The sequence below is a fragment of the Tinamus guttatus genome, unplaced genomic scaffold, assembly GCF_059628265.1.
Source record: "Tinamus guttatus ecotype Peru unplaced genomic scaffold, ASM5962826v1 Tinamus_guttatus_pri_ptg000197l, whole genome shotgun sequence".
Lineage (NCBI taxonomy): Eukaryota > Metazoa > Chordata > Aves > Tinamiformes > Tinamidae > Tinamus > Tinamus guttatus.
In genome coordinates this window covers 1,213,027-1,226,452 of record NW_028288731.1, presented here as the reverse complement: position 1 = coordinate 1,226,452, position 13,426 = coordinate 1,213,027, and the positions used below count along the sequence as shown (strand labels likewise).

The window sequence follows — 13,426 nt, the reverse complement described above, 5'->3', positions numbered from 1 at the left end:
CAGGGAAACCTGGCAGCTGGGCTTACTGGTTTGGGCCCAGCACCACCAGGAATGACAAGGATCTGGCACCACCCCATGTATTGCTGTGCCTGAAGTGCACGCGCTCCCCAACTACCTACTATGCTCAAGCTCTGTCACCTGTGGCCTCATCTTTCCCCCAGCACAAAGCAGAGTTTTTCACATTTCCCCATGTAAATAATTATGTAACATACTGCAAAAGATGGTACGAGCACTGACTACACAGTCACTGGTACACAGTGGACTGGGCTGTATTGCTACCCTGATTTGCAAGTCATACACTCATCAGCCAGCTCCTGTTTCTCAAAACGAAAGTTTAGCAGGACTCTGGATGAATATCAGCCCAGGCCTCTACTCAACCTCCCAGAGGCTCAGGTCAGCAGGTTTAAATTCTTCATCTTTACAGTATTGGCAACCTTCTCCTGAGTATTCCAGTAACAGAATCTCCTCAACTGCTTGCCTGGAAGATGGGGATCAAAGGAACAGACAAGGCACCACCTGGTTCCTCCCAGTGTTGGTGGTCTCAGTGGAGGAGCAATTTCCTATTGCCTAATTCTTCCCTCCAGTCTCTGCAAATAAGTGGAGCAGCCCAGAGCAGGCAGCACACTCACTTCCACGCTTGTCAGGACCAGGCGAGTCAGTTTGGCTCACCCACAAACCTCCACCTTTCACCCCCTTATTTAATAAATTAAAAATCAGCATCTGAACTTGAATGCATTGGGTTGCACATACTGGTCACAGAGATTAAAAAAAAGGGCAGAAAAGGAGCTTGAAATTTGCAAAGTAGTAGGAAAAAAACAGGTGTAAAGGGAGGAGAAAGAAACCCCAAACAAGCAAAGAACAAAGGAAGGGAGACAGAGACCCAACACCAGATACTAGGAATTCAGGACAAGCTGGGGAAATGCCAGAGCCAATGTCTGGACCATGGGGCCGAGCTGATGGAGTGGGAAGAGCAGAGTCACGATCAGACTGGAGGTCAACGGCCTCGCGGAGAGACATGCCAGCGCCTGCAGCAGAGCCACACCAAGAGAGAACTCCAGGCGGTATTTAATGCACACAAGACTATCTGGCTCTTCCTGTAGTAAAGCCAGCTTGGTCTTGCTTGTGCAAGTAGGAGGCACTGCAGCCACAAACAGGACGTAAACTGAAGTGAACAGAGTCAAAACACTCCCCAAGCAAGCCCAGATCCACATCTAGACTCTGTAGAAACTGCGCTTATTTAACCATCATCTTTCAATGCTGGGTGGCTCCTCATAGTTGCTGGTATCAGTATTCAGATTCAGTATTAAACAAAAGCACTGTCCTTGTTGGAAACACAGACACCAACACCTCCTTACTTTAGTGCAAGCTGAACTGCTCAGCACCTCTGGGAAAAACAGCCCTGGGTTTGTAGGGCCCTGCATACAGGTTCAGACCCTTTGTTTCAGAAAGTCAATAGGAATCAAGGGCTGTCCCAAGGCCCTGTTTTAAGTCAGCACGGAGAAAAAAGTCCTGGGAACTTGGGGAGTCCCTGTCTCCGACTCTAAACATCCTTCAGTTCCCAATCTCCCAAGATGGAGATGGTTGAAGAAAGAAATGCAAGTGGGGAAAGATTTATGAGAAGACATCATAAATACCATAGGACTCTGTACAGGCTACAAGTCTCCAGACTAAATGGGAGCTGGGTAAGCCACAGGGACCCGTCCGGCTGCTCCCTGCTTATGTATGTAAGGAGGCCAATGCATAATTTTTGTCCCAGCAAACATGGAGAATAATTCATACCACCTTCAGCAATGTGTGGATGAAGCAGTGTTACAGAGCAGTCTGCTCCCTAGCACGAGGGCAGCACAGCAACACGAAGGGAAACAACATGCACGCAGAGCAAGGGCACCTAAGCAGGGACCTGCAGAGATTATTTGGCTAATCATTCTGTAGCAGAGCAAAGACAAAAATCTGGGTTTGGGGTGGCTAGAAAAGGAGAACACACTGACTGAGAGGAAGGGGAGGAAAATGAAAATAGCAGTGGAAAGGAAAAGGAATGGGCTGGCAGCACAGGCAGGCTGCCGTGTCCTTGTCTGTACACAGAGGAGGTGGAACCCGCGCGGAGGACTGTACCTTGCATAAATACCATGACTTATCCAAAAGAATGGAGAGGCCTGTACAGCTCAGCCACCATCTCATCTCCCTGTAATTAGCATGGGGACCTATTAATTTATCCATGCTGCTGGGCAAAGAGATGAGCTCAAGTCTTCCCAACTTAGAAGCAAATTCCTTTAAAATGCAGGCATCTTCTCCAGAGCTTTCTCATTGCTGGCCTGGTATCTCAGAGGAAGCACGGTGCTGTGGCCACCTTGCTGTCTGCCCTCTGCTCGTGCCCATGTCCTTCTGACAGCCAGAGCCATCACTTAGCCTTTGGCAGGGGCTACAACATGGAATGGCCTTGAAGACCCAAGGCTACAGCACATGAGAACCTATGGATCAGCTCTGGTATTGCTCTGGCCAGGGTAACTTGTGCCTCAGTTTCATCTAATACAAAATAGCGTACAGCACAGAGGTCGCAAGAAAGCTGCATTTATGGATACACAGCCTCTCCCAAGGCCTCTCAGAACTGCACTCTGTGACTCAGACCTCTCTCTCCAAACAGTTTTGGGCCTGCTGAAGTCCCAGGGGCCAGCCATGCCAAAACTGAATGAACAACAAGTATGAGACTGCCCTTCTGTCTGGACTCTTGTCCAGAAACACTGGAGTCAAGAACACGAGCAGGGTAGGCACTGCTCCCAGGGCCATGAAACACTGGCTCTAAACGAGATCTAAACAGCTGGGCTGGTACTGCAAAGGAATCTAATTAATTACCCTAGTATTTCACCAGTCTTAGGGAGTACTTTACTAATGAGTCTAACACAAATATCCCACAGTAAATGCAATACACAATGCAGATGGGAATAATGAAAGTCCAGGGCAGAAGGCGGAGGGTAAGATGTGCTTTGCCGAGAAAAGTTCAGACAAAGAATTCCCTGGCAGAAAGAATTCAGTATATTTTGGGACCTAAGCCAAGGACACAGTGTTAGGACTCCCTTTCTACGAAGAAGGAACAAAACCCATGAATGACGCAGTTTTTGCAGTCCACATCAAGCACTCTCTGCTGGAAAGCCAAAGGGAGGAGAGCCATAGGTGTTAACAGGACAGCAGCACTTCTACCACATCTTCTCCATGGCACTAAGGAGCAGGGTGGCAGGATGGGCCGACAACCGCACCCAGGAGAACTTCCATGGAGAGTAAGGATGAGGTCAAGCAGACAGGAGGGGAAAGAGGGAGAGCAGAAAAGGAAGAAAGCAGGTGGGGAGGGTGTGACAGGGTGTGACAGTGCTCGTTACAGCAAAGAGTGTAATTGGGCTTCTCTGTAGACTGCGTGGGTTAGGCCCTGAGGGACAGATTATATCTCACATATAATTCCCATACCTTGCAAAAATCCACAGCAATAGAAAGGGATTTTTGTCCCTGCTCAGTGTAGAAAACAGGATGAAGGCAGAAAAGCCTCGAAGATACCATCAAACCCCATTCAGCCACTTCCACGCTGCAGGCTTCTGCTATGTAACTTCCTATTCCACACGCATACCAAAAAACTCATCCCAGTACCTTCTAGCAAATATTAGAACTATAATAAGAAGGTCAAAAGTTATAGTTGTGATGTACACAATGAGTGGGATGGGTAACTTGTTTGGTGAAACTCGGATGATCACAGGAACTGGGTCTGCAGAGACAGAAAAATCTCTTTTCTCATCTCTCCTGTCAATATTCTCTGCTGACCTCGAAATACACCCCAGAAGCCTGGGAGAAAGTAGAGAGAATTTTTCCACTTAGATACTGGATGCCTTTTAGTAAAATTATATATCAGATGTATTTCAGCTCTTCGTGTTTTTTTTTCCCCCTTCCTCAGTTCTTGGCTTTCTTCTGAGCATCCTCTTGACTAGAGATGTTCATCTGACAAGTCACTAAACATGGAGTTCTAGTCCAGCACCAGTTCCCATTGCAGCAGGTGCTGCAAGAACATAATGCTAAGCAAGCAGCTTTCAGAAGAAAATGTCACTGCTTGTTCATTCTTGAATGACATTTGTTAAATATTTTCTCCAAACAATCCTCAATCTAATAGAGGCCTATTAGGTAATCTTCAGAAGAACTTACTATTTTAAATTTGAGGAGTTGGGTTTAATTGGGCAAATCAGATTTCCCAGCATTTCTGTGGACCCAAATACCCAAGATAACCTTATAGATTGATGTTTTCTGCAAGGTTATCTCTAAGGCTTCAAAAATCAGCATGTGAGTAGCTTATTCTATTCTATCTCTGTGCCACTGATTCCTGACTTTGCTGTCTAGCTGCAATAACTTCTTGACAGCAGCAGAATTGGAAACAGCTGCTTGTCATTACTTAATGACTGTGTTCCTCAAGGCAAATACGAGATTAACAGTAACTGGATTAGCAGAAAATTGATTTTATTCCTGTTCAAAATGAACAGCAACAAAAGAAAACCTCCTGTAATTTATTATTATTTTTTTAACATATGTTCCCTCTCCCCACCTCCTTTTCCATCTATCAGAAAATTTCTTATTTGGCCAAAAGATGATACATTTTTCAGTTGTCAATAAAAGAAGGTATTTTTCAAGTAGCTCCTCTACTCTCTCTGGATTCTTAAATGGTCCCTAAAAATCTGGATCACACGAGTACACCACAACCATTAGAGTATTTTACAGCACAAAATCTCTCTGCAATAAAAAGCTGTTAACATTCTGTTCCTAGTGAGAAACACAGACACACACAAAGACATGCCCCAAAACACAGTTCATTTATGGAAGGAAAATGGGTAAGTCGTAAGATACTGCCTGATCTTTCCCTTTCCTGCAAAGCACAACTGATGAAGCTACCCAATGTTCCTAGGAACATTCCTTCCAATCCATTAATCCAAAGATATGATCATCCAGAGCAAACAAGCTCCTAATAAATACACACACAAATTAAAAGCCATGTACGTAAAATATTCTACCATGCAGTTGGCTCTCTTGACATTCATCTCACCTGATTTATCAGGAAGTATAACTGATGCAGAAGTGTGGGAGGACTGCCATTTCTACGCTTGGCAGAACCTGGGGTTTTCACAAGGCACAACATGTCCAGTCTTGCCTGCTCGAACCAGTTCAAGAGAATTGGGCAGAGCATAAAATACATAACATGCCTTAAGAGGCCTTCTGCAGACAGCAGATGGGGCTGGGGTTACAAGACAACCCTAACACACTAGAAATCTTCATCATTAAAGACTTCCTGTGATTTTTACATCTCTTTTGCATAGAGAAGATGTAATTGTTTCTACCTTCAACTTCAGCATCGCACTCAAATGTTAGGGAAATGCCAGAATTAGGGCTGTCCTCTCTTTAAAGACATGCTCTTTTTGACCAGATTCACACATGTCACAAAGTATGAGCTGATCATTCCCAGTGCACACACATCTTTCATATCTCAGCGACCACATTTTACACATTCAATGGCTGCAAGCACTGTAAGCCAACTGCCTGTCCTCACTGCTGTCAGCAGCTGTCACCTCTCCCCCTGCATCAGTGTCCTCCCCTCAAATATAAAAATCCAATGTGCCCATACCAGGGCTTTGTTCCTCTCAGTCTAGGCCATCCCAGCTAGGTCTGCAAATCTTCAGTTAGGGCATTTTCAAAGACGTATTGCTGTCCTGTGCTGGGAAGCTGTGCCTGTGGGGATATCAACTCTGTAATGGCTCTCTGACTAGCTTTGCGCTGATCCGTGCAGATGTGATTCAGCAGCTCAGATGTGCAACACAAAGCAATAAGAATCTCATGCTCAGGGTCTCTGCAACGGCTAAGCCAAACAACCCCTCTAAGGACCCGACAGCAAAGAGGGTGTAGCTCCACCACTGATTTATCTCAATACAGAGGTAGGCTACTGCTGAAGAGAGGAGTCAGCCCTTTCATGCAGCCCTTCCCTTCTCTTGGGCCAGTACCAACAAAGAGAGAAGAACCAAGGAACTGATCCAATCATAACTACTCCTGAGAAAGGGAAAGAAGTGTTTTCAGATGGCTAAAAAAACTCCCTGCTCTGTTGCACCATTCGATTTCATAAACAAACATGGCAGGACTGCTTCTTCTGGCAGTGATAGAAGCTCATTCAATGGGAGCAGATTTTTCAGAGCAGATCCAAGAGGAGCCAGACATGTTCTCCTGACCCAGAAGGCAAGGCTTGCAAGCTAGAAAAATGAACTTGTGCACCTTCTCCCTGCTTTTGGATCACCACCATTCACCCACTCACCCACGAGCTGGCACTTCACATGTAATTACAGGCTCACATAACACTATCAGTCACAGCAACCAAACAAATCACTGCTCTTCAGCTGACCCTTAGTAGCTGCCTGAATAGGCACTCTTTGCCTGTGGCAAACAGTTGATCATCAAAATCATGGATTTCACCTCACCTTTATAACCCCACTTGATGCCTGTACTCTTACTTATTTTACTGAACAGGATCTCCTCCAACTGCTCTCATCTGTTAATTTATCTTCCTCTTCTGCTGTCTACAACAGCAGTATCTGAGTGCATCTTGATGAGACATTTCTGTTAAGTTGTTTTCTAATTATGAAACTAATTTGAAAGAAACATAAATAGAAACAACCTCAAAAGAACACAGACATTTTATTTACAGCATGTTGTATCCCAGGAAATCTCTGCTGGAAACTACAAAGAACCAAATTTGTAAAAGTAACACAACACATCAAATTAGCATATCAGTCACTGAAATGAGAAGTAAACCCCAAAGACATAAAACTACTCAGTTACTTACAGTTTGGCTGTGGTTCTGGAGGAAATTTGAGACGGATAATGGCCAAGATTATGAAAACAACCACAGGCCAGGAAATTAAAATGAACGACCATACCTATAAAATAGCAATGAAAATATATTGGTTACATTTGTCGCATTGATGTGTTCCAAAACTTGTCTGGAATGTAAAAGTGCAACCCTGAAAGAGTAAGCTGTAATGCAAATACAGTCTGTCTTGCTACATGCACTATTAAAAAGCAGGTATCCTTATGAAGAAAAGAAAAACTACCTACGTTTGTAAGAGCAAATAACAAGCATGAAAATAACACAAGCCTTCCTATGGAATATTTTCAAAAACAGGAAGCATGTTTCTTATGTTTGGAGATCATTATGGGTGACAATGCTTACACAGCTTTGCCCAACTTGGAGTTGGGCAACAGGACATCTTGAGGCACCACCTGCAAGATATGAGAGCTAAGGTGGAAAGGCTGATTTCACTGCCAGGGTAATATAGCCCTGCTCCAACAATGGCTTAAAGATAGCTGCATTTGATAAATTGTGCTCAAAAAAATGTAGTGTTTGACATAAAAATTACAACTCCATGGCATTTTTTCCCCAAAAAGTTTCACCATTCTTCACAAACAGTACTTCAACCTATAGTAATAGGGGCAGTACGGCTAAAATGAAGAGGAGATTCATAATATCTGTTTAGAAACTGAGCTCGCAGGAAGGTAGGGGCTTATGCAGTCATTTATCCACTCAGTATTAGAGGCGAGCATTCAAATCCCAGCCATGACAACCTCTTGTATGAGCTGCTAACCAGAGCAACCTAATGCCTTAATATGTCTTGCACCTTTACATATCCAAATTGCAGCAGCCTCTCTAGATGTAGAGCCAAGATGGAGAGAAGGTGATGTAAAACTGGCCTTGTATACTTGAAAAAGTAGCAAGATTTCTTAAGCTCGTCTCTGGCATGAGCATTGACCATTTCAGTGGATGAAATTGAAGAAAATAGAGCCCAATGACCATCAGTGTAATAAAGTGATCTAGGTAAGAGGCCCAAAGTTAGTCTTAAAACTGCAAGCCTTTGAGTCCTGTAAGCTAGGAAAAGGCAACTCTTCACATAATAAAACATTTCTGCACTGGTTGGCTAGTTTGCTACTGTGCTTACTAGATCAGAGCTTTCCATCCAGCGGTAGTTAAGTTCTAACCACCAGCTGCTGCAAAACTGCTGTTATCTTCATGGCAATTTTCGAAACTGAAAACTTGTCTTTCTTCAAAATCATCCCATTTTTCATCGTGTTGATATTTTTTTCTGATCAGCACATATTACCCAATACTGTTTTTCCAGAGGTAATTCAAAGCCCATAACAGTGTTTTCATTTTCTTTTACACTTACTGGCACGTAAAAACAAACAAACAAATCCTGGAAAGCAATACAGTTTAAAGATGGTTGTTTTACAGCAACTCCATCCATATCATCCCTTATGAGATAACACTCAGCTACGCCAAGTGGAAGCAAGATTTTATTCCCCAAAACAGGGAACTGACAGAAGTCAAACCACAAGTCACCTCCCAACACATTCCTTTCCCCTCAGAGAGGGCACTCCTATAATTTCAGCATTCAGCAACATTTTAGCTTTTACAGACAGGACTATTTCTGTCTTTCAGTCATGCTGCCATTTATAACAAGATTCATCACTGAAGCAAGCACCTTTTTATCATTTCTTTATGTCACATACTTCCCTATAATCAGTCCCCAAACACGCTGTTTAACTCAGATTAATTCACAAGCACACAGTGTTATTAACACATCCTCCTTGCTTAGAACCATGAAGGCCTAAGGTAAAATTATGGGGTGACAGCAAAGAAACTGGTATTAGTCAGAGGCTGCCTAAAGGAAGAGCAAGAGATCTGTCATTTTGAGGAGAGAGAGAAATGAATAAATTCTGATTGTCCCTATCGAGGGAAATCTTAGCACCTCCCTGTTTGGAGTTAAAATGGTGCTTGTGCTCCCTACTCTCCAGATACCAGTTCTCTTAGTTCCTCTGTGACTTGACTTAACTGGGTTTATCAGTGGGAGAGAGAACCACACCAGCCCGATTCACTGCAGGTAAAACATCTTGACTTGAACGGAGCTTTAACCACCGTGAATTTCGCTCTTCGGACATCGAGCGCTCTGCTGCGATACAGGTTGCATAATCCTTTGGCTGCTGGATAATTCACTGCTAAAAGTAGATTTAATTGCTCAGACCTCACCTAGCTCATCATCCTCTGAATGCAGGTACCTTTTGCCTCCCTCCCACCTCCCTCTAAATAACCAAGCTGCCACAGAATGATAGATGGAAAGCAGTAAAAGCATAAGGTGCACTAACCTCCCCACTTCCTCTTTGCATGTGGGCTAAACCTGCCTCCCTAGAAGGCTGCAACCTAAACTCCTACCTATTCCCTCCTCAGCAGGAGCGACCTGTATTGAGGCACCCTCTGGCCTCTGCTGATTTTAGCAAACACTGATGGCCACGCAAGCCGTAGCCGTCCGCATGTGCGCACAGGGGCTCTGCAGAGAGCGCATGGAGGAAATGAAAGTGTAAAGCAAAACACAGAATCAAACGTGTTTGCCACCCTGCAGAGACACATGGACTGAGCAAGAGCCATGGGAAAGCACTTCAGTCTTGGAGATGGGAGCTGATTTCTGTTGGGTCACACCAATGCTGGGACACTCCAATCAGCCCCAGTGGGGACACCAGCGTGGGAACAGCCTTCGCCTGCTCCCTTTGCTCATCAGGAACCAAGAAGCACAAGTCGTTTCTTGTGAAACAAGTACACTACAGAAACCATAAAAGCCAGGTCCATCAGTGAAATCAAATTGCACAAATCTGATTTGGATGTGGATTGGAGGCAGAGTTCTGGATTTATTTCCTTATACCCTCCTCAAGCTGAGGAAGTTCTCTAATTTGGAGAAAGGGAGGAAAAGAAGAAAAGGTTAGAAGGAAATGCTTGTCATAAATGATCAGCAGTGGCCAAATTTTTATTATTTTTATTCTACAGAACTGACATTTAAACTCTGCAGGAAACCAAAATAAGAACTAAGCCGAGTGAGAGTGCAGGATCAAAACTAAAGACAGGGCTTAGGTTAGTATTTACTCTGATCAGACAGGAACTAGAAGAGACCTGAGCTTTCTGCTTTTAACAAGGCTGCTCGGATTGCTTGAGAAATAAGGGAAATAAGGGCATCATGTTGTCCATGATCCTTGGGTTCCTCTGGATTTCAGAAAAGATCTCGTGTATCCTTTGCAGCAGCCAGTGCCTTGACTCAGCTCTCAAGGCACAGTGCACGTCTGCAGCCCTGCGGAGGATCATAGGGTGCCAGCTGCACTCAGCGTCTCTCAGAATCGAGCTCCAGACCCAAGGGAGGCAGGAGAGGCCAGGCAAGAGAGGACCTTCCAAAAGCAGGTAGTGATTACTTTCCCTCTGTCCCCATTTCACTCCCTCTGTGGCCACCTTTCCTCCTTCACCATTTTCTGCACCTGCCAATGCTTCCCATTCAAATAAAGGCAGTTTAAAGATCAAGTTGGATTACTAGTAAGAGATGGGTTTCAATACAAGGCCCCTTAACTGCAGTGCGATTCTGTCACAATGACAGGGTCATTGGGTAGAAACCAGCCTTGGACAAAACCATTGGGCAGACACTGCCTGGACATGCGGTGGCACCCAAAGGAGCCATCCTGATGCTGCTGGAGTTCAGACTGCTCTCCGGATGCGCCAGCGATGGTTCATCTTTGGAAAGAAACGCCATTTGGAGAGTATGACTTGCAACACACTGGACTGCACCGGAGAACTGTTCTTCACCTGCATCTCTGAGTCATGTTTTTCTTTTCCATCCTTCACAAAAGGCTTTACACAAGAACACTCTTCTCCATCCCCAAATTTTATAAATAAATAAACCCTGGAGGCTTTACACAGACTGCTGAGTCTGCTCCCATGGGAGCAGATTCAGGTCTGTCACTACAACTTAGGTCTGCTTCTGAGTGCGTATGTTTGCACAGACCACTGCCCTGAGAAAACACCAGAGGCAAGCAGTGGTACTGGGTCCAGACTCCAGAGCCAGCATAAACAAGCTCTAACACAAGCCACACACCTCCTCTTCCATGTCACTCCCTTCCTTCCCTTTCTGCCTCCGTTCTCAGCCCTGATTTCCAGGTCCCCTCATCTACTACTTTGTTTTCACACTCACCGGCTGCCTCTTGACACTCAACCAGTTCTTCCACAGCAGGATCCTCAGATGCTGAGAGAGCGCAGCCATCCTTGGCTGACCCAGCCAAAAGCAAAGGGGCTGCTGCGTGTTCCTCCTCCCTAGGCTTACGAGGCAGAAGTGGAGGCTCTAACCCAGACGGGCATCCAGTGTCCAGTATCCAGGCCCCTGCCTCTTCCCCACAGCATAGCTCTGAAGCAGCTACCTCATCCACTTGTGGCTGCTGGACTGCCCGTAACTGTAGCTCTTGTCCTCACAGCAATCGCTCCTAGCAATTCAACAGGTTATTCCTCTACAGGCAGGCAGAGGCAGCAGCCTGCCTCCACTTGTGGTAATTATAATATCCAGCCTCTCCTGGCTGCTCTTTGTTCAAGCCCTAACCAATAAAATGGGGAGCATTCCAAAAAGATGCTTCTGCTTAAACAAAAGGTAAGGCAGGCCTCCTCCTCCTCCCCATGATGAAACTACCTATCTGCCCACACACTGCTTCTGCAGGAGAACTGTCATCAGCAGGGAAGAGTTAGGCCACTTGCCAGGCTGGTCTGACTTCCCCGGGATCACAGGGAATGGCTGGGATGAAGAAAGTATCAACAGGCACCGCGCATGGTGTCCAGCCGCTGCTGAAGTGGAACTCGCTTCTCCATGCTTTTGAGTGTCTCAATGAATCCAACCCATTCAGAGATATTTAATGAAAAAGTTAAGATGTATAAAAAATCCCAGGGACTTACCCAATTGCTCAGCTGCCTGCATTTTCCATTTCTCTCCAGGGAGATGAGTCTTGTAGTTATAACTGCCTGAACTCAATATAACACATCAAGTGGGAATGGGACTGCAAGACAGGCCCCACATAAAGGCTTCAGAGTGTTAGTGGGACTCGAGCACTGCGTCTCTTATTATTGAGGTTTTCAAGCTAGTGGCAAGGTAGGTGGCAAACCAGCTGTAGATCAGAGGAGAGAGTAAACTGCAAATAGAGAGTGAAGCATAGACAGCAGAGGATTGCACACAGCATCAGGGAGTAGGAGTTGGACTAGATGATCCCTGGAGGTCCCTTCCAACCTTAAACCAGATTCAGAGTTGCCTGATGAGCTCAGGTCAGGCAGGAGAGGACAACACACAGTTCAGCACCCCATCTGCTAACACAAAGGGATGCTCAAATTCAGTATGCTACAGAGCAGGTGTTCGGAAACCATCAGGTAGTTCAGCTAACAACACAACTCCTCTCCGGCGGTCTGAGACCAGGCAGGAATTTAGGCTTTGGATTAAAAGTCTCTTGTATGCTACAACTTGAGTGTTTGGGTAAAACGAGACCAGCATGTTTTGGTTTTACCAAAATCACCGAGGGGCTGAAACAAGCAGACTTTTCACTGGAGCACTAGAAAACAAAAGAAATTGAGCAGAAGAAAAACATTTAGCTTTTGAACAAAAACGGTTTAGAGCACTCTCAATTGAGGATTAAAATATCTGCACACAGTAGTTTCATGGCTAAATTTTAGGGTTACGGGGAATTTAATTTCCTCAGTGCACAAGTATAATTTCTAAACAAAAATAAAATGTACTTCCAACTAGTGATTCACTAAATATTTTGATGAACAAACATGAGCCTCCCCAAATTTTTGATAAATGTAGTTATTTAGGATTCTCTCTTAACTTAGTCAAACTTCTGTGAAGCTACATATACGTGTGCCCTATGCCTCAGTTTCCCCATCTGTCTACAGCAATGCTAGCCTCCAAGAGGAGAAATTTGAGTTTTGAGAATGGAAGATCCTGCATGAGAAAAAACATATTATTGCTCCTCTCCCTCTACAGGTGGCTGAACGCCTACCAGGACCGTTGCTTTACTCTCTCTCCCAGTCACTAGCCTCACATTAGGAATCTCTTTGAATTTGCTTCTACTCTCCAACACTGAACAAAACTGCTTACTTATGAAAGCTCTTGCACTGTTGTGCATGGCAGAGTGACTCATCGAGTTGCAGTTATAAAAGCTCCAATTACCCTTGATCATTCTTCATGGTTTTTATTCCCATTATAGCAAGTGTTACATGGGCTGGCAACGCCTGATCCGTTTTCTGTATCCCACAGCTGTTCAGCACACTCTACTACCCTGAAGGAGGAACACGGCAGCATTGGACCCTAACACGCCCAACAACTACTCTTCCAGCTCCAGCAACTTAAGATCCACTACAGCTTACAGCCCCTCTGTACTTGTGCCAGCCAGAATGATCTTGGAGCAGGGGAACTTTGATTTATAGGTGGCTGTTAACTGGAAGAAAGGAAGAGAGATGTGGTACTCATTGAAGAGAAACAGAGTGCGTTAAAATAAGTATAACAGATCTCCCTGCAATAAT

At 44.8% G+C, this 13,426-nt stretch overlaps 1 protein-coding gene across 1 annotated transcript in view; it reads right to left on the bottom strand.

Annotated features, from left to right (window-relative positions):
• The window catches only part of ABCA12 (ATP binding cassette subfamily A member 12), an 87,771-nt gene extending 76,639 nt beyond the window's left edge, over positions 1–11,132 (bottom strand). Inside the window, exons 1-2 of the mRNA XM_088523800.1 lie at positions 11,064–11,132; positions 6,851–6,944 (exon numbers count right to left, since the gene is read on the bottom strand). Coding sequence (XP_088379926.1) covers positions 6,851–6,944; positions 11,064–11,132 — 163 coding nt within the window. The remainder of the gene's footprint in view (positions 1–6,850; positions 6,945–11,063) is intronic.
• Between the last annotated feature and the right edge of the window lie 2,294 nt (positions 11,133–13,426).